This window comes from Mercenaria mercenaria, chromosome 10 (assembly GCF_021730395.1).
Source record: "Mercenaria mercenaria strain notata chromosome 10, MADL_Memer_1, whole genome shotgun sequence".
NCBI classification, from domain to species: domain Eukaryota; kingdom Metazoa; phylum Mollusca; class Bivalvia; order Venerida; family Veneridae; genus Mercenaria; species Mercenaria mercenaria.
The window spans coordinates 7,314,279-7,337,111 of NC_069370.1; the positions used below are offsets into that span (position 1 = coordinate 7,314,279).

General features: G+C 33.9%; 2 protein-coding genes across 7 annotated transcripts in view; both read right to left on the reverse strand.

Annotated features, from left to right (window-relative positions):
- Nucleotides 1–1,800: 1,800 nt before the first annotated feature.
- Nucleotides 1,801–6,139, reverse strand: LOC123559973 (uncharacterized). Its single transcript, XM_045352152.2, has one exon. It carries the CDS (start codon nt 6,080–6,082, stop codon nt 4,961–4,963), a length of 1,122 nt encoding a protein of 373 aa, XP_045208087.2. The 5' UTR covers nt 6,083–6,139; the 3' UTR covers nt 1,801–4,960.
- Nucleotides 6,140–9,920: 3,781 nt separating this feature from the next.
- Nucleotides 9,921–22,833, reverse strand: part of LOC123559974 (F-box/LRR-repeat protein 7-like) — a 33,337-nt gene continuing 20,424 nt past the window's right edge. For 5 of the 6 annotated variants that reach the window (XM_053552220.1, XM_053552221.1, XM_045352153.2 and 2 more), the window contains 2 exons: nt 13,055–13,942; nt 9,921–11,560 (listed from right to left, as the gene is read on the reverse strand). In XM_053552220.1, the coding sequence (XP_053408195.1) occupies nt 10,830–11,560; nt 13,055–13,942 (1,619 nt within the window). In that variant the 3' untranslated portion in view covers nt 9,921–10,829. Of the gene's footprint in view, nt 11,561–13,054; nt 13,943–16,542; nt 16,827–22,833 lie in introns of those variants that run through there. The other variant, XM_045352154.2, reaches the window with a different exon arrangement.

The following is a 22,833-nucleotide window of genomic DNA, read 5'->3' on the forward strand; positions in this document are numbered from 1 at the left end:
TGATTTTCTCATGACACGGCTCATATATTCGTTATAGACATACACTTCCCTTAGCCTATACACACACTCTCGTATATTCATTAGTTTCTTAAGAAAGCGGCATAGGGAGACTCCTCTGTTACTGTTGTAGTACCGTGCTTAAAATTATCTTCAAATTTGTCCGAAACCACTTTTGAACATGTATTAAACATAAGCTTTGGCGGTTTTTACCAGACGCCGTTAAATACTACAAAAAAATGAAACGCGATGTAAGACCATCGGAATGGTTCGAGTGTAAGGCAATTTTGGTAAAAGGAAAAGCAGGTTGTTTTTTTTTTTCCAAATAAAAACTAAAAAAAAATTCGAAGATATCTTATCAAAAGTTGCACGTTCCGATGGACTCATTTAAGTTATATAATGAATATTTCATTTGTGAGTACTTATTTCGATGTAGCTATTTATGATAATATTCATTCCAAACTTTATTTTCCCTTATTAAGGTAGAGATGTTCTTTGTGTAACATTTTATTTTTTGTTGATTTTAACGTCGCACCGACACAATTACAGGTCATATTGCGACTTTCCAGTTTGATGGTAAAGGAAGACTCTAGGTGCCACTCCGTGCATTTTTTCATCACAAGCGCACACCTAGGACTACCGACCTTCCGTAAGCCAGCTGAATGGTTCTTCACATGAGAACTTAGATGCTTCGAGAGCGGCTCGACTCGAACCCACATCGGTGAGGGGCAAGTTATACAAAGCCAATGACCTTTGCACCAATCTATGTAAACTCCAGCAATATTCCATTTCATTCTTCACTCATTGAACCTTACTTCTTTTCCCCTCGTTTAACAGAAATATAAGGTATATATTAAAGCTTGCAAGCATCTGTTTTCTCTTTCGAATTTTTCTAGCCATCGTTTTTTTTTTCCAACAAGAAAACTAATAGTATTTTAAATAACCTGTGTACAGCTTGTTAGTCATATTAACACTATATTGTATCCCTTCTTCTAGCGATATAACCGTTGTAAGTGCCTTGCTGAAATAATTCTTTCATAACACCTTGAAGCAAATTTCTACATTACAGGCCATGGTATTTTTGTTTTATTTTTTTCGGCAAAATAAGTGGTTGTATAGGCAATACCGATGCATTACTTGAAAACAAGTGTTCTTATATTGATCTATTATTGTCATGCACTCATTATATTGATGCTTCAGAATCATCTTGCTGCGATTTTTCATGTTGATAAAGCATACTGCAAACTTTTTAACACGTTTGAATTTGTCCATCAATTTTGGTCTATAATTGAAATATATAGGTAGATCTATATATAGGTACTCAGTCTTTACAAAATACATACATTTTTGTCTTTATGCAGATACAGTAGTCTGAATAGATACGCGATATCAGGTGTATTTGCAGTTAAGGCAGGTGTATCAAGTTCAAATAGGTTTGCTTGTTACGGTTTCTTATCCTGACATGCAAATAATTCAGAAAAAAAAAGAACATGTTTAAACACGAAAAAAACGAGGTATTCGTCCATAGAATAATTTCATGTAGGCGTAGACCGGGTGAATTATTCTGGCGACGTATAACCGATATCGAGTGTATTGATGTTAGTAAAACACGATTTTGCTATTCATTATTTCGATTCTCATATACACTTCATCTAAAACAGAAGATGAATTATAGAAGCACTCTTTCTTGGTCGCAACAAAAACTTTGACGTCATTACCCATTAGGGTGACGTCAGTTTAGGTCAAGCGTTGTTCAATATAAACAAGAATATTAGAATGATGAATAAGCACAGCAAATATGATGTTCTTCTTGTTTTAATGGAATTCAACTATCCATAGTTTATCATATTTAATACATATATTTCGTATAAAACATATCACACTACATCACATCAACAGGGATATAAACTAGCTATTTTTATTTAGGGACCCAGACTGACAATAATAAATGTTTAACATTAGGTAGGTATGGGCATTTTCTCTAAGTAACAATTTAGGGGCCAAGCCAAAAATCTAGGGGTCATGGGCTACTCTGCCCCTGCTAATTTATATCCCTGCGTCAGTGTAAAAGAAGCACTCTGTAGATACAAATATCACATTATTTCAGACATTTGATTTAGCTCTAAGTCTAGAAACAAAAGGCAATCACAATCATGCAAGTGTCACGTTCACTTTCGGGAACAGGGTTAACTTTCGCATATTCTGCAAATAACAGAAAGTTTTACTTTGGAAAAACATTACTATTAATATCACTTTTATAATATACATTTCCAACGGAATCTAAGGACGTAATAAGGACTCATTAACGTTTCAAAATATCTTGATTACGTTTAAATTCGTCATCGTTATAGATTTTGATATGTTATTTTCCATCGCAAAAACAAAATAGAATTGAGATATTTCTGCATACGATAACCAGACAAGTTTTGCGAAAATGTATCAACTTTTAACGAAAAACCGAAAAGTTTTTGCGAAAATATAAAAGCTTTTCATGAAAGAACTGCAAATATGAAGTGGAAAAAATGCGTTAGTGCCCACATCTGCAAAGAAAACAAGATTAGTTTCGCGAAAATGGACCAAACTTTCATGAAAACGTTAAAGTTTTCATGAAAATAAAATGTTTTCGCGAAAATAACAGTTTTCACGAAAACATTAAACTCTTTCAGATGGCTATACAACATACTACATTAGGTATCTATGGTGGCATTTCGTGAAAGTAGGAGAAAGTTTTCGTGAAAATTTTATCTTGTTAACGAGACAGTATGTCACAGCAGTGCCCTGAACTGCATAAAGATAACCCAATAGTCCCTTCTTCGGAATGAAGTGTGTTATATCCACCTCTGTCCCCGACCACCACCCCTAAGCAAGGGTGCTAAGAGTGTCTTGAACTTATAGATATTTAATTATAACATTCAGATGGGTTTCAAAATCAACGTATTTTTAACTCCCTTTATTATTTCTGTTCATTACGTATCTGGTATCGTAGTAGTTGGCACTATCGTGATTTTTTTCCACTTAGAACAAGAGATTCTTTTCGTGAAAAGTTTGTAAACTTTAACGAACACTGTACGAATTTTCGCGAAAACTATCTGCTTAAGTGAATGCAGAAATATGCCACCATAGGTATCAGCTTGTGTCTTTCATTTCAAGCATATGTGCCACGGGCTGACACATGTGTACTGTAGTTGTTCAAAGCATTCCACGGTTTCTATTTTCAGATCAATAACAAATTTTAACAACTTTTCATGAAAAGATTAATTTTCGCGAAACTTCTGGTTATCTTATGCAGAAATATGCCACCATACAATTGCAATTTTGGCTTCAATGTATCTGTTAATATGTTGTTATAAAATCTTCTAGATATCTAGAACTAATATTTGGATATTGCAAAATAAATATAATTGAAAACTATATCATAGTCAAAGGATCTAGTCTACTTTAAATTGAAAAGAACATTTTAAGTATGCTCAAAACAAAATCATTCCTGTTTTAAGGGTACCACTTCTGCAGAAGGTGATGTTGTATGTTGTTGTACCAACAAAATGGGGTCAAGGAATCTCATACTTGCTTCAGCATACAGCTCACATATGCAGTAATATATGTTACTTGAACTGCATGATTATTTTATCATTTATCATGGGTGTGCCTTTTAGATAGAATTTGTTTCACTTCCAAAATGATCTACATGTTTCGAAATATTTCACAGCCACCAAATCAGAATTTGTTATACACGGATGTCTATTATATGATGTCTTACAAATGTATGCATACATAACATGTACAAGTCATTAACTATGCAAAGTTTTTTAGTTCTTATTTTAATGGAAATTTAACATTTTACTTTTTCTAGGCATTTGCCATTTTATGAGACACAGAAAAATCTATGAACCGCAATAAATACTAGAAGACTAGCGGTAACATTGTACAGCTTGTAAATTATGGAAGACTGACTAGCATGATGTATCACAAACCATTGAAAGTTTCATTTTAATATTATAAGCTACATAGTTTCAAATGTGTTCCTGTCCAGCAAATTTCTTTTTCCCCTGTTCTGTTCCTTGGATCATAGTGCGGAAAACACAACGTCTTTGAAAACAAAGTGATGAGTAAGTACCGTACATAATGATCCGGTAGTGCATTTAGATTAAAGATACTAGGGTCAAAGTAAAGTAATTGCCTAAGACTATTCACATATTAATAAAGTAAAAACATTTTAAATCCACTTTGAATGCATCATTTGATATAATGATCAAGTATTTTGCTCCACAAAGTATGTTTTATATTTTGTGAAGTATTTAACAGACAATTATGGAGGTTCCCTATATTTACTGATGTTTGGACACACACCACATTTAATGGAGCTGCGTATCTCTTCTTTGTCACAAAAGTATTATTTTGCATTCTGGAATTGCAAACTAAACGTTCATAGATATATCCGTTATATAGTCACAATATTCTCAAGTCAAAAGCTTGCTTTTAAACTTCACATACTCTAAAATATCCAATTTTCGCCTTTTCAAAAATGTTCACCCGATATCTTTTCATACCATATGACTATAGGTCACACACTAGTAAATTATATTCCCTATATAAAACTGAAATTTTTAAAGAGCTACCAATTATAGCTATACCCAATTCAGAGAACAAATCCTTGCCACATTTTAAACAGTTATAATAAAACTGATATATAAAATCAAGAGAAAAGTAGGCGTTATGTATCTTCTAAGAGAGATTTCTCACATTTGCTTACTGCAAAATCTCATCCAAATCACACTGTTGTGACCTGGAAGTACTACTCATACTAAAATTGAGATTCACTTCGCCAAATACAACCTCCTCTCCCATTTTTTCTAACAAAATGACAAAAATACATCCACAATGAAATCTAAATAGAAACCAGCTTTAATTTAGACCACTGTGGCCATGCCAAGTGAAAAATTAGTGTTCCAAAACCTGTCCGCCATTACGCGAGTAGATCAAGTGTGTCAAACTCCGGTGTCATTAACTCAATACTCGGATACATTTGTTGATCAGCTAAGATGTAAACCTCGGCGTCCATTTTACCGTGGTAGATATATCCCTTTTCCACGTCAAAAAGGTTGCCGATATTCCAGTAGTTAGGAAGATTTGCAGACTCATTTCTACAGAGCATTTGAAAGTTTTCAGTTAAATCTTGATTCTTTCCAGTACCGTTTTTTATCGCAATTCTGCCAAAAACTGAAATCTCCCAACCACATATTTTGTTTTTATCAAACGAAAGGCCTAGTTCCAAAGCTTTGTGCCCACGTCTCTTTCTTGCATTGAACTTTGCTTCCATATCAAAAATTTTGAACTCTTTTGACAACGTACGTCCACGCTCTAGATCTTCAATATTCATTTCGAATTCAAGAAGTATACCTTCCCATCCTTCGCTTGCCTGTATCGTTCTTCTTTCGTTCTCTTTTAACTGAAAGAGTAGGTATTTGTTGACAGCTTTCAAACATTTGTTTTCTCTTTCAGATTTTTCCAGCCGTCTGAGCATTTTGTCTTGAATTGCGCAGATGGTTTTTAAAGGTATTGAAATCTTTTTCAAAGCTCTGTCTAAGTCTTCAATAGACTTTTTAGAAGTTTCTGAAACGCATTCTGCATGCAGTCTGTCCATGTTATAGGTCGATGCTAATTGCAACATATGATATAGGTCATCCGGGGAAGTTTCCTCGTTGATTCTCCCAATCAAAAAGTCCTCACACCTCGATTTCAGATATGACACCTGGTATTCTTCAGCAAGCGGAAGGAGTCGGTACACGTTTTGATCACAAATATCAGTTTGTTTTCCGGGACAGACACAATGGAGAAACTCAAGCACGTCATCAAATTTCTTGTTCGGTAATTCCATTTCATCCTGATTTTTCTCCTTGAAGTCTGACTGGAACATTCTGTCAAACACAGGTGACACATAAGCCAGAACTGCCTTTACTGTATAAAGCTTCCTGCTTTCTATTATAAAAGTGAAATCATCTTTCCATGTTTTCTCAAGGAAAGTATTTTCTGTGAGAACACCATCTTCGTTATTTGAAGAAGTAGTTTCGTTTACGTTTAGATCCATGTTCTTCAAACTTAATTAAAATACCTATTGCCTTTGTTTTGTCCACGAACCTGATTATTAACCAATGAGCGAGTTCATCTGACTGACTAGAGTTAACGCTAGTTAAGTAACCGTGCGAAAATTAATCTACTTGCGCGGCGATTCTGCATAATATGGATATTGTCGTTAGGCTTGTCAACACTATTGTTGTTTGAAATACATCTGTGTGCAATGACGACGAAGACATACTGTTGATCAGTTTCAAGTGCACAACATATACACTTGTACTCAATGTTTAATATCTATGCTTTCAATTTTGTTTCTTTGACCACTAGATTGTATAAACTCTAGTCATGCTATTAGCGCTTGTATAACAGCTGAACTCGCCCTGTAGAACTATTTTAGGTTTTGCTAAGGTTAGTTTCGGTTTTCATGTAACTCGGCATAAAAGAAAAATAACCGAGCATATCTAAATACCAAAACATTCAACAAAACCTAGTATCATTCATTTGACAAGAAGTATTGTCCAATTTATTTGACCTGTCAACAAATGGGCCCGGCTTTTATTATATTTTGTTCGAGCCTATATAAGATTAACATAAAAGCCGGGTACATGTTTTGACAGGTTAATTAAATAGCGCAATAAACTAATGAACTAGATAAAAGGCATGCATATACAGTTAACCAGTGTATGACATATAAGTCAAATTTTAGCTGTATTGTCTCCCTTCATCTTAATATAACCACCGTTGTATTGTTCGGACTAATAACGTTTCATATGCAGTGACGTTTATTTCTGTTGTTGTTTTTGTTGGGTTTTACGTCGCATCGACTTTCTAGTTATATGGGCGGAGGAAGACCCCAGGTGCCCCTCCGTGCATTTTTACATCACGGGCGGTCACCTTAGTAGACCCGCCGACCTTCCGTTAGCCAGCTGGATGACTTCCACACATAAAGAATTCTATGACGTTTAATGTACTACTGAACGTTAACATGGTAATAGCAAATAGGCACCGTACACTTTCCTTAGTGAACTCAACTCTAAAGAAGCCGTGTTGTTGTCGTGTTATTCCATTTTCAGTATCCCTCAAAGCTGCAAACGATGATATGATATGACTGTTGGTATCTTTTACAAAAATAATCTACGCATTTAAACAAAATAAAAGAAAATAAAGGGACACCCTATTTCAAGACAGACTCCAACAGGATGATTGTTTAGTTGAAGAAACTTAAACTTGAAAACTTGAAACTTGTTTAGTTGAAGGAGAAATCTGAAATGTATTTTTGTTGTTTTTTCTGCAATGAGTCACAGACTTTTTACATGCATGTTATGCGAAACAATTTAAGTTATGCTTGTATACAACAGCCAGATAGTTTGCACTGCACAAGTATAAGTTTTGAGAGTAAACATGTACTTCGAAACTGAAAAACATTGTAAGCAATAGCAACATCCTTACTTTAATCAAAACAATCCTTTTCAGTGACCATGAATTAATTAGCATTTACAGAAATGCCCAGTATAGTGGCATTGTGTTTTTTGTTGTTGTTTTTGTTATTTCTTTGTGCCATGTAAACAACAAAACAAATAATTGCACAAACGGCCATAAATCTTTGCGGTTAAACTTAATCTTGAGAAGTTGCTGAGAATTAATAAAGAAAAACACTGTTTTCTTTTAAGTTGGGTTACTTAAGCCACTTTTCATACGTTTACAGCGAACAGATCTAAGAACACAAATGCAAGATTCAGGAGCACAACTAGAGGACACATGAAAACAGTATAGTTAAAACATTGGATAATATTCCGCAACGTACTTAGTAAATATTTTAGACACAGATTTATTCAAATTGCTTTTATTTCCTTTGCAATTTGATTACTGTAAAATCATTTAATTTCGTGGGCATGAAATTTCGTGGTTTTGGTCAAAATGGCAATTTCGTGGGGATATGAATTCGTGGATTTCAATTTTTGAACATAAAATGAATGGGAATTTTACTTGTTCGTTGGGATTAAATTTCGTGCATTGACCCAAGCACGAAATCCACGAAAATTAATCCCCCGCGAATATTAATGATTTCATAGTATACTGCTGGAGCGTTATTTTGCATTTCTATATTTACGCTAAATGCTATTCAAATGCATTAAAGATTTACAATGGTAAAGGACAAGAAGTGATGTTTAATAACCCTTTGGACTTGTCTTTTGAAAGACGTAGTGACTGAGGTTAAATTGATGCTAATCTCAGTGATGTATTGTGTGTAGAAATGTATTAAAGTACATGTAACATTAATTTATAATTACCATGCATAACGGTTCCGTGAAGAACTGTGCACCGAGCGTCAATAACAAAATATTTCTAGGGTGTGCAACCTAAGCTTTTTAAAACATTTATGTAATAACATTGAAAAATTCTAAATTTGAACTAGAAGCAATAGGGCCACGGTTGGCACGGATCGCACACCTGAGTTTCACAGCTGGGTAGAAAAATTTTGGTAGAATAACCAAATGAATTTTGCTGTAAAATTATTTTGAAATCAGGCCAACAGTTTCTCAGAAGAATTTTAAACATTTCTATATAGCCATATTGACAATGGCAATGCTTTAATTCAGTGACGTTTTAGACATAAGATGGGGAAATTATTTCCCTCTGCTTTATTTCCGCCTCCTGGTTGCAATATTTTTAACGAATCAAAAGGATTTCCACGAACTTAGTAGAGGGTTATCCAAGGAATATTTCTGTGCTAGTATTTTAAAATCAGACCAGAGAGGAAGATTTACAAAGTTGCTTTTTTTTGCTTGTATGGCAACCAGAAACCAGCACACACTGAAGTTTGATTGAAATTGCGAAACAGACTGACCTGAACTTAAAAAGGATGTAATCGACTTGTAAAATTACGTTTCGTTTTCTTTGTCTTGATGTAAAACTTTGTTTATCTACTACTGATAAAAAATGCATACACATTTTCGAGAGGTAGGAAAACATAGAAAACATTGTAATAGTATTTGAAGCTGCAATAGATGTTGTATTAATTTCAACCAGGTTTTTTCTTATGTCAGTTAACCTGAGATTTCGCTGAAGGGGTTTCCCATTCTCTTCACTTAACACATAAGACCTCTATATGGCCACTTAAAGCAACATCTTTGCTAATCTTTAGTTGAAGGACCAGCAATGCCGAGAAAACTTAAGGGATTTCTATTCTCACACACTTATTATACCAACCTGCAGTGGTCTAATGGATGAGGCACCTGTCCCGCAATCTGGAAGACGTCGCTTTGAAACCGTCAGAGGCAGGTCTTACTGCTACAGAGAGACTGGTTGGTGAGCCGCCAGCTAGTTAATCGATTGCCCTCTTGATTGATGCTCGACAGTGAAACATAGGAATCGGGAAGTAAAGCTGTTCACTGTTTGAAAAGTCCGTGTCTAATAAGCCAACATGGCTGGTCCTGTCAGTAGGAGTGATATTATAATAAACAAACACTTTCTTTGATTTGTAAGTTGAGTTGCGCTATATAAGCTCCTTGCTAAAATGAAATTGTCTCAATATTTCATATTGGTAAAGCTTACGTTTTACACGTTTATTTTTCATTCTTTCTGGTCTTATAACCGACAGATTTTGGCTCTCGTTTATTTTTTTATTTAATCTCAACACATATATAAATGACAGCAAGTGTATGTAGTCCAATTATCTGGTTCCCAATCCTGTGAAGTGCAGCGGGACAAATAATATTTAACCCTTATCATGCTTGACACGATGAGTTCTGCCTGGTGTAGATCTTGTCATTGGTACTGTCCAAATTGAAAGATGGAAAAGCTCGTTATACAAATTCAGCAGGGTAAAGGTTAAAAAAAACAGAAAAAACTATGCTTTTCTTCTTTATTTTTTCAATGGAATTCGAAAGTCCATATTTTATCATATCTAATACATATATTTCATATAGAAAATAAAGATCACATAATATGAACATAACAAAATTAGGTCAATATAAAAGAAGCACTCTGTAACAACTGACCAGCATAGCAGCAACATAATACTGTATAACACGACACACGCTGCCCATTGTAACATGACACACGTTGCCCATAATATTGCATACTACTCTCCTAAAACTCAGTTTAGAATTTTCTTGAGATTCAAATATGTCCAATAAAGAAATATCAAAAGACTGGGTATGCGGACAATCCAATATTCTACTTTTTGGATTTTTCTGTAAGTTTTTTAACTAAACCAAATGATAATATCACATTTATTCAGATCTTTGATAAAGGACTGGAAACAAAATGCAATTAAAACACGCAGTTGTCCGTATCGTAGAAAGGGTTCATATGTGCTGAAAATAACATCTAAGCCAGTACAAAATTACCATTTCACTGTAAATATTTTCTAAAATGTCAAACTTATGTTTTAGAAAAAATATCGACCATATTTTACACTTGGAAAATACATTTCAGGTTACGAAACTTACATTATTTAAGGTATCTTTAAAATTAAAAGAAAATCTACCACGCCCCATAGAGATATATAGAATGGTGTATAACTGATACCTGGAGCCAACATTCAAGAAAAATTCTATTACGATTAGGTGAATCAAAACAGGAAGTTTTGGTATTTCCTCGCTAGATAATGGTGAAAACACTCACAATATACCAATAGATATTTTCTTCTTTTGTTAAAACATATATGTGCTACCAACGTTCAGCACAGAAGATAGAATGAACACTATGTCTAGTACATGTTCATGTGCAATTATTGCGCACATATATGGGAATTTTCAACAAAAACCTGGATTTGTGTGTTCTATGAGACATCTTTTGCAATGTTTCTTTACCGTGCGATAAGCCTCCAGGCTTACATGGCAATCTTGTATATTAAGTTGCTGCAGTCTATGACAATGTTGCGCTATTGTTATAATACCTAAGTCAGTCACAGCGTCACAAGATTTCACACTGAGCTTTTTCAGCTGCTTACAGTAAGCGAGGGCAACTAAGCCTTCGTCAGTGATATCACATTTGCCAATATCCAAGGACTTTAACCGAGTCAAGTTTCTTGCTACTGTGTCTAACGAATCGTCTGAAACTGCTTCACAACCTCGCACATTGAGATATCTTAGTTTCTTACAGCCTCTTGCTATCTGAATTATTGCTACATCCGAAACCTTGTCACATTTAGCTACACTAAGATACCGTAAATTCTCGGAAAGCTTCGAGATTTCACTCGCGCCATAATCTGTTAATTTTTTACAATCACTAACACTAAGTTCACGAAGGTTTGTGCAGTTATTACACACAGCTTGTACTCCTTGGTCTCCAATACGAACACAACGGCGTAAGAAAAGGTATTGTAACTGACAACAATAGGTTGCTATGGAAGCAAGACCTGGGTCATCGAGTGCAGTACAGTCTGTCATATCGAGATACCTGAGGTAGATTTGGCGGAGATGTGGGGCGGTGGCTTGAGCAAGCAACTTGTCTGTTAGTCTGATACACGTCACACAGGGACAACCTGCAGAAATAGAAAACATACAATTGATATACATGGACTGCAGAAAGATATGCTAAAACTAAAAGCCTCACTCAACTCGAAAAACAGATGACAAAACGGGTATAAAATAGATATTTCTCAGCAACAGAAATGCACAAAAAAAAATGCAATTTTCGGACAAAATTGAAATAAAGTACAAATAACATATTATTCAACATTAAAATAAAACTTGGAGGCATGTATTTGAACAGCGAAACAGTTAGGAACATTGTAATTTGATTTGATATTTATATATTCAAACATCACTCTTAAAATTTTAGTCTCAAGTTTCATTCACTTTCTAAAAAAGAACAGAATGTTTTACATGATCAGACAAGATAGTTACTGCTGTTAACCAATACCACCGTTTTGCTTTTTTAAGAGGTAATGATTTGGAATTGATAAAATCTAAATAAGATCACAGGATACCTCCTGCAAACCCATTCAACAATAAGAACATATGTATCAAATAAACAGATGTGCACATCTGAATGAACTGCAAAACTGCATACTGCTATATGACAAAATAATTTATTTTCGAGGTGTAAAGCCAAGACTGGCTTAAGTGTTCCTTTCAAGCTTCTACGTTCGATTTTTGTTTGGATCAAAATGATGAGACGCTTAGAAGATTGCATGATCATAAAAGGTATGTTTTTTTTCTAGATAATTATGAACTCTTCACGAGGAATTTCTGTCTCGATATTTGTGTGCAATGCAAAACAAGCCAACAAGGCGACTTTTATCATGCAGGCCTATTATAATATCAGTTTCAGTTTTGCACTTGAAAAGAGAAATATGTTACTGATAATTAAATGTCGATTTTGTTGATGATTCGAACGTATTTGATTACAAATATCAACGTGTAAATAACCAAGTTTTATAACTACCACAAACTACCTATGCAAAGATGCAGTGTTTTCTTACAAGCAGTGCGAGTTGTTTTTTGGGGTTTTTTTGGCTTTGGTCTAGTCTTAGTAGAGAAGATTTATACGAAATGGGAGTCCCCAAGCAATGAATCAGTCTGGCAAACACATTAATAGTACAGTAAAAAAACAAAGAAAAATATCAAACAGGGAATGCCACGCACCAAAAACGTAGCCTCCTCAAAACGAAACCCCCAGCAAGTCGAACGATGTAGTTCAAATGAAGGAAAAAGATTCAGCTGGAAAACGGTCTAATATTTTAGAACAAGGAACTACGATAAAACTTGTTCGAGATACCACTAGCACTAAAATATCCTTTTTATGTTGTTCAAGAACACTATGTTACATTAATTAAGAGATCAGTTGTGGTATGTAAAACCCGCATTTTGCCCTTCCAATGTGTGGTCTCTTAATGTATGTTGTACTGTATTCGGCTTGCACATTCTTTGTTTTTGTTCGGTTTAGAATCACCCCCGAAAAATAGGCCATGTGGCGGCTTTTTTAATTTGTAGAAGTGGATAGAAAATAAAATATAAATAAAACGTTTGTTTACCTGTTGTATCGAGGTATTCCAGATTAACACAATAGGAAACGACTTCAAACAAGGCAGTGTTGGTCACATTGCCACATCCCTGGATTTCTAAATGTCTCAATTCAGGACAAGTTTTGGCTATGGCATGCAATCCTTTGTCTGTTAATTTCTCACAACCATTCAAGTTTATTTTCTCCACTATGACACACACGGTAGGCGTGTTGTAACTGAGTCTCTTTGTCAAGTATTTCAATGCCCTATCTATATGAACATTTTCGTTATTAATAACTATTCTCTTCCATAAAAGTGGGTCCCATGCTAGCCTGTACCATCTTTGACAAACACATGAACAACGGCAAAGTTGGTCGGTTGGCAAGTTTGAAAATATCTTCACGATGACGTCATCTGTCATCAGGTCAAAGGGTGAAGGTCGAACTTTTGACTTCCCCTTCCCAGCTGTGAGCATTAACTTATCAGTATCTTGTAAATCGAGTTTATGATACGCCGGATTTCTCAATTGTTTCATTTGTATGTGATATTCATATGAAGGGGGAGCACTATTGTGTATCACAGGAGTTCGATAATCCGAATGCACACTTGAATCAGACGATAAGTATGAACGCTCTAAATTTGACCTATTTTGCTGGGCAACCTTTGCTCCGTGCGTATATGCCCAAGGAAATTTTCCATCACCCTGTCTTTTCTTTACGTATGGCCTATCCACGGATACAGATGAGTCTGAAAACTGGCGATCGAACGAAGAGTCCGACAATCGGTGGTCTGTTGATGAAACTGATGAGTTGTCTCCCTTGAAAGTAGACATCTTCGCTGATTGGTTGTGTGAACTTGTGACGTCAGAAGCGATACCGGAAGATGAATCATGGGCATTTTCCAGTGTCACAACAGGATCTGTAAAGAGAAAACAAATATTTGAACATTTCTGCCGTACAACGGAGTCGCAAGTCATGTTTAAACATACAGAAGAATACAGTATCATGATCTGACGAAATGTAACCAAATCTTTAACATTCAGCAAACACTTAGTTTTCCGATTCGCCTATTAAGTTTGAATAGACCAGAAATCGTACCAATAATACTTCAATTTCAATGAAGCCATATAATAATAATACACTTGAATGCGATAAACATTGGTCTAAAATTTATAATTATCCCTTACAGATACATTTGATAGCTGATTCAAAATTGGTATGATAAATTTAGAGATATAATTCTGCCAGTAATTGTAATTGTTGTGTAACCAGATCGAAACATTCTCAGCAAAACAAACACAATTTTCAGTGAAGCTTTCATCATGATTGCTATCCACATCTACTCGGGCAATTTCATTTCTAAACGACATGTGAAGAAGCTATCAAACTGGTTACAGAAGGTGAGTTCTATCCAGGTTCCCGCCCGTAATGAAATGATGCCGGAAGGGGCATCTGGGGTTTTCCTCGACCATCAAAAGGTGAAGATGTCGCCATATGAAAAAACTGTGTCGCTATGACTCAACAAAAGAAATTCTAAACGACCAGTACGATCCACGTAAACTACAATGAATACTAAACTTACAGTTCGAAAATACTTTCGAAGTTTTTATACTAATTCTAGTTTTATTATTCATCTAGCTTTGTTCACTTTTGAGGAAAGTAAAACAGTTTGTATTATTTATTGCAAGTTTGATATCAGAACCGATTTGGGGAACTATCATGATTGTAAGTACTCATTTAACTTGATAATAAATTTGCCTTTCATTTATGTTAACAGTGAGGACACAAGATATGCTTTGAGTTCCTTCCAAAAATAAAGGGGACACTCAAAACATTCCTCATATAGACAGTCTATAAATCGTTCGACCTATTTGTAGATTACAAATTGCTTACTGCTAATCTATTTTGAATTAAGCTTAGTCATACAGTGCACTTTATGCAAATTTTATGCAAATTAGCACATTAAGCCTCGTTAACTACAATTGCCTTTGTAGACTGTCATCTTTTTTCTAAAAACCATGAATGCAAATAACATCAAATTTCACTAGAAAATGCGTTCCAGTCTTTTTACCTTTGACCATCAATAATCCATCTTAACTTTTTTTTTTTGACATTTTTTGTAAAGATAATTCTAACATATTTTAAGATTAAGCATGTCAGTGTATACGAAATCCTTAAATTCTTGTGTCGAACTAGATTTTACGGTGTGTCAAGATAACATAACACGAGGGAAAATCAAAAAGTTTTTCAAAACTTCTCTAACGTTTCTCCCTATACATTTGAATTATTTAGTTTAGTCTTATGTAGATCATTCGATATGAAACAGATAGTAGTTTTCAGAAACCAGAAAAAAAAGTTAACATGAAAGTAAATAAGGAAATTGCACATCATTGTAGTCTGTGGCAATGAATTAGATATAAAAGTGTAAGAATTTAAACAACGTTTGCAAGAACTATATTTGTCTTTTTTCATTTCTTTATGAATATTTACAAATATCCAACAAAGTTATCTTCCATTTAAATTGACCTTTTCAATCTAAACCTTCAATCTCATTTAGTATTTAGGGGAACCTAGCATTAACGTTACGACGTTTCGTTGGCAAGAAGCCATAACTTTATACGTCGATTCGGCCGTAAGACTTTTTACGCCTTAGAAAATTGGATAATATACTTTATACGGAGTGTGATAAGTACAACACTTCCCGTAAAAAGAAAAAGAAAATATATCAAAACTTAATGATTATCCCTTATTTGATAATACAATACATTATGAACTTGTGGAATGTAATATAATGCAATGAAATATGTATAAATAATTTCATAACGTTATTTGAATTAAGTAGACAGTATTTCTATGTTTGTAAAGTTTTATCAATTATTCTCTAACAAATGGTGTCGTTATGTAGGCTAGAGTAAACATGGCTAAATTTGCATTTAACGGTCACAGAAGAAAGTAGGGTTTGTAGATTTGTAGAAAAAAATAATTAAGAAACAGGACCCAAACTTTTAAAATACGAAAGCTCTTTTTTAACACATATCGCTTTTCTTTCTAACCATAACAGGATTACTATTTTATTTCGTGTCAAATACGTACATATAAACTCGAATATAATAGGTTTTAAGTTCAACTGATTAGTTTTGTCAATTTACATCTTCTGTACGGACGCAGAAAAGACAATTTAAATTCATTTTTACCCCATACAAACCACATATATGCACGATTCGCAAAAGGAACACATTTCGTGATATTAATACCGTAAAAACGTCTGACTGTGAATTGTAGTGGACAAAAACAACAGTTTTACACCTTCTAAATGGTGTGGAGAAGTTGACCGTGGCATGTGGAGAAAGTTACCACAGGTCCTTTGTACTGTACGCTATTTAAAGTGCATATAACTTTAATGTAATTATACTGTTTGGAAACAGTGTAAATAAAATAAATTAAAATATGTTACAGTATTAGAAACGTAGATGCAAAAGCTTGTTATGGAATAAAACGAAGATATAAAACATAACTTACAAAGATTTTTGAATCTCATATCCAAAATTGTTAAAAGAACAGTGTATCGTATCCAATTATTAAGACACAGAACTTGCACACTTCTTAAACTGTTGTTCGACTTGAGATAAAACTAAAACTACTTGTTTCCATCAAGATAGAGGCTAAAATACCGCCAGTCTGACTCAGTCACTCTTAAAAGAATAATGGGCCAATTTTCCGACCACAGTTATCAAAATAACGCCATTATGTTTCTATAAATGACTGTTCAAACAGCCACGTTACTATATTAAACGCCAAACAGAAGTAAATTATTTACTCTTTAAGTCAATATTACCAAGTTGACATTGGGATTAGTATTTCGCCAGACAATTGAAAAATGCGGCGACAATGAACTTCAAAAAAAAAAAGAAAAAAGATAATTTTGGAGCGCCCATATTTTTGTATTCACTGATATTTGATAAAAAACGTTAGGTATTTGAGGATTGTATACCAATTACCACGGTGAATAATACAAAATAAATAGAGATGATGAAAGCGAAAAACAAAATATTTATTCAAATTTAGTCATAGCCTTTCGTAGTACACATAGTTTATTAAATCATGATATTCAATTAAGATATTAACGCCAGCTTTAACAAGAGATGCTACACTGATTTTATGTATTTTGATCTACAAATCGTGAGCTGTAAATTATAAGTACAGTGTTGATCTAAAAGTTGAAAAAGAAACTTGTAACTAAATTTGAAAATATTTCATAAATACATCAGCTTTCAACTAACAATCTCTTCAATGGCCATTCAAAAAGTTATGTACCATTTTTTTTAAATATTATTTTGAAAAGAGTCCATTGGTTTCTTGTGACAATGTTTTTTCATTAATACAACAGGTAATGTCCCTCTCCTAATAAATCGAACACAGCAAATAAATGCATCTTATATTATCAACGTATTTTCATTCACTTCAGGCTTCCAGCGCTAACCCATGTAATCGTGCCTAGAGTATTGACTGAATGCTCCTGGCCATGACGTTGAAGAAATCGAAGAAGTAACCTTAGACATTACGTAAAATAGCACACAGTTGCAATTACGATAAATACACAAAAACTGCTAATTTCTATTGCAAATTTGTCTTCATTCACATTAAGGGCATAATCTGTATCTTTATTTCGGGTACTATAATAAAAAAGTTTCGCCATTCGAAAGATAGGGTTATCTCGTGTATTATTCTTTTCGCTGATAAAATCAGAACGAGGCTTGTCGGTGTTACACGGGATCAGTGGATGTATTACTGGAGAGCTACCGGATAGGTCTGGACCTCTTAAGAGCGTCGAAATCACGAAACGGATCTTTTCAAGATCAACATCGGATTTGTAACAGTTAAAATATCATCTTTGATGGGTTCTCTTTACACTTAAACACCACTTATTATATTCCTTATGAAACCTTAGAGGAATAAAAAGTTCGCATGTCTGAAATTTAAGCCCCCCAAAACCCAGCTAATTCAAATTCTTTAAGTATCACTTAATAAAGTAGATATAAACTTTGCGCTACTGATTTTCATTTTAAGAATACACAAGGTATATTAAAATTTAAAAAGAAAAGAAATGAAAATGCAAACTTTTAAACAAACCGCTTTAATGTAAAATCAGAGCTGACCTGAAACGGAAAAAAAATGAAAATTACTTGATAGTTTCTCAACTTAACTTATTAATGAATGGTGTATGAAGTTACTTATTTTGGCGGAAAAGAGTGGATAAACTTACGCGACTGATTAATTTGTTTGGGTGAAAAAGTATCGCTGAAAATTGTAAACAGCGGACTCCCTGGAGCTAACGGTTTCAAAAATCTTTATTTTCTGTATTCTCTATTTCGATTTTTTTTATTCTGCTTCTAAAATGTGCCATAATGTAAATTAAAGAAATATGACACTTGCTGTGTAAATAGAGACACAATTCTATTCAGCAACTACTAGGTTTAGAATAGCACCATACAATAGGTATTTTATATTTTATAAAAATGAAAACAGTAATTTTACGATTATGACATTTTATTTAATATTGACATACAATCAGCTGCTACTTGAATCCTGTTATTAGGCCTGTTGCCGACAAAACACGGCATGAGACTGCATTATAAGGTGAAACAAGTTTTGTTAGAAAGTTGATATTTTAGTGAATAATCCAAGGTCCATGTTCTGTGCTATTCCATTTGATTTGGGTTTTTTACAATTCATTCAAAAACGAATTGCTTTTCATTAAGTTGTTTGAATACCGTACATGTACACAAAATATGCATTTTATGAGACAAGAGTTTGCTATTAATTGTGAGAGTTAAAGAAAGGATTTCGTCCTCTTTAATACAATCAAATACAAATCCTGCGCCCTCGTGATATAATTCCTTCGCATCTGAACTCCAAACAATGATTTTATTCAAGAGCAAATCACTAAATGAGATACATTATTTCGCTTCTAACACGTTTACCAAGGACTTTAAAGTACATCCTTGACGGCATTCATTAAATATTTGCCCGTTTTCAATCGGTTTCTTTTCGAGCGCACCGTTATGCGGTTTGACGCTATGACGTAATATTTTTGACGTCAGAACAGTGAACTGTTGAATAATAATTCACTGTTTTCAGCCTTTTTTGTTTAATAGGAAAATGAATCGGATCGTGTTAGAATACACTGTAGTGTATTACCATTTTTATGTAATGGCTGTATTACACTCCCGCGACGTCAAACATGTGATAAAACAACATAAGTTACGTCACCTTGTAATGCAATCATAAGTTACGTCAGATGGCACTACCTGACACAGCGGTCAGCAAATTTACGTACGACGTTATCATGATTATGTTGTGGATAGCGTGTCCAAATTTCAATGAAATATGTCCATATTTGACAGAGATATAAACAAAAAAAAAACAAGAGAGGAGTCGAAAAGTTGTTAAATATATGACTTATATACACATTATTGACAATTATTGCTAAATATTAATTATGTTCGTATTTTTTTATTTATTTATTTATTTATTTTTGGTATTTGACACTTACAAAATGTACTTGCTTCTTTCTTTTTTTAAAGTTTAGTTGAACATCATGACTCAAAAGTACACCTCCGTTTACACTGACTGCTTTGACTTGTTGACATTTTAAGATCAGTTTTTAAAAAGATAGAAAGTGATTGAAAGGAGAAATTAATCCTATATTGTATTTATTATGTTTTTCAATAACTCGGGCCAACTTTTATTGAAAATACTAGATCATTTGACATTGTACGATATGTATTTCATATAAAACTGATATTCAATATCCTCGCCACACAAAACGAAAAAAGAAATCATATCGTATTGAAAGAAAAATTTACAAATCTCACTGATCTAAAAGATACGCGCTGAAGTCAAAATACGATCGGTTGGCCCTGTTATCGCGGGAAAAATGTCATTTGGAGTTACTTAGTATTCCTCTTTCGTGTTGTTTTGAATTTAGAAAAAAAATACAGGTCAGCAATCAATATGGTAAACAAAGTATTAACATTTTATGAATGAAGAGATCATATGGTAAGGTAAATTTATTGCATTGAGTTGGTATTAGCCATAAAAAAATGATAAGTGTCATTCTGGCACACAATTTTGTTTGAGGAAGTATTCGTGTCAAAATAAGCTGAACACGCAAGAGTCCTTGTAAAATGCAGTACGACGTCATACTTAAATCAACAACCACGAATAAGGTGCACCGTTTGTTTGCGTGCGTGCACATTACGAAATATACGTGCACATATAAAAGTAATTTCGCCTGCACTTATTAAGTTATACGTGAACGTTGCTTCTATAAGTATATATAAGTGCACATACGTCAACGCATCATCATATACGTGAACGTATATACGTGAACGTGTACTATGCAGCCGCAAATCTGTAGATGCATGCATATTTGGACGTGCATTGCACTTACAAACTTACAAGTGTTCCGAGCAAATATGTACGTCTGCGTATAATTTTACACGTTCACGCGAAATTACACGTGATATGTGTGCATGTCCGTTTATGCGTGCGCATACATGTTTACGCTTGCACGTATAAAAATGTATAGCATACATGCACGCATATATTTACGCGTATATGTATATTTTTAGCACGTATATTTTTAAATGACCGCACACACAAAGTAGACTTTCGTCCCTAATGATACACCATACATGCACGAGAAGTGGGGAAATGAAAGGACCTTAAAATCGCAGTGGGCATCGATTTATTAAAAACATACTTGTTTTTAAAGCACCGTAAAATTCAATTTGCGATCAGAGTATGAGTGACTAACTAAGGAAAAAACAACATTTTATTCAACAATCTGAGCGGCAAATCGAAACTCTTTTTAATGTCTTTTTAACAAAACACATATTTTACACTTATGTAGGTGGCCAGAAAAAAATAATACAAAAACTTTTGTTGCTGACTGTACAAAAATACTTTTTTCAGATGACGTAACACTTTCGTCCCGCGGTTATTTACAAAATGATAGATAGCATCGGAAGGGTGCAACCGTGCACACATATCAGCCTTTTATCTACCGATGTCATATTAACCATTAAGGCGTATATTTAACCTTTATTTGACCATGCAGAGGAAATAATTAAATAATTTATTGTTAAATTATGTTCTTCTATTTCACTGTTGAAAATGTAATAATTGATATTGCGCTGTAATTAGAATAAAAAATGCACTACTTTATATATTGTATTACGTCGTCTGGCTTGTAATGAAAATGGGGGAAAATTACATTGAAAAGTAATAGATTTAATGTCAGAACACATCGGAATTAAGAACTATCAGTTTATATATCACTATAAAAATCTATGTAGATCTTAACATACCCTTAAAGGAAACCTGTCAGACATTCCATAATTTTGAAATATGTTCTTAACTTAAATTAACACAATAGCGTCTACGGCATCAAAAACACTTACTAATCAAGGTTACTGAAAATAATATTCACCTACGTTGTACTTGGGAAGTCACAAGTTTACCCTTACACACAATAATTGAAAAGTTATCATATATTTTGCTCAACTATCAAGGATTCATCTCAGCATTTTAAAAGATACAAAAGTTCATCGATTTTGGATCATATAAGAGAAAAATAAACAGAGAATGAAAATAATCTTAGATCTATGATCTGACCACAGGCGTGGATGTATACGGGCACAGCACCAATCCTCTGAAACATGAAGGCTTTGTGTTTCCTAAGTATAACAGACTATACTAGAAGTTTAGGATACCTGAAACATTATTTTGCAGTTTTGGCGTACGTTTTATTAAGTATAAGTATAAATTTCTGCGTTATAAAGTCAACAAAATACATATACATGAATATTATGTAACAACAATTTGATAAATATTCTGTCTTTGTCATCCTGACACGCCCTCGTGCAATCATTGCGCATTGTTACACCTGATGAAGACGTATCTCCGATCACAACCTCTACACTTGATCAAAAAGATTGTACGCATATTATCAACATGAAACATGGTTTACAAGACGTACAGCTGTTGATATTTTGAAAAAGAAAAAAAAACACTTCAAAAACATCACCGGATAAAATATTTTATGAATGAAAATAACAAATGGCCACAAAACCTAAACATTCTCTGATTCTCCTAAATATGTGGTTCCCGTGTAGCTACTTACATTAAGTTATTTCTTTTTGTTTCGTTTCAGGAACATCCTGGGGAGCAATTGCAACTTCTTGTGGGTACATAGGCTTCTTGTGGGTATATAGGCTTCTTGTGGGTATATATAGGCAATCAAATCACAGATAAAATTAAACCCAACATTAACTGCAAAGCAGTGTTATCAGCATTGAGAATGTTTTCATTTGATAAATAATTGATTTAAACTCGGTTATCCACAAATATTTGGACCAAAATCTACGCCAATAAAGTTACAATTCAATTTTAATCCGGGCCCACTTGCAGGCGTAATCCCTTTAAATTTAACACACGAACTCGGTGATAAGATGAGCGTCAAAATAAGTATGAAGTCCTTTAAATATTTTACTCCGCTGAACTTTGGCAAGCCACTCACTGACCATTAGATGATCCAATTAAAGATACCAAAATCTCTAACCTAGATCTACTAGCACCTAATTGGATTGGATGAAAGTACCACAAAATTATCTTCTTTCACTTCTTATCATAAGATGACCTTTTCCAACACACTAATTGACTAAATATCAAGTAGCTATCGGTTCTCTAAATTTTATATCAACGCTAACACCGACATTGTTTGGTGTTGTTTTGTTGTTGTTGTTG

Excerpts from the sequence above, each read along its gene's own strand:
- LOC123559973 (XM_045352152.2), bottom strand. The coding sequence starts at position 6,082 with ATGGATCTAAACGTAAACGAAACTACTTCTTCAAATAACGAAGATGGT.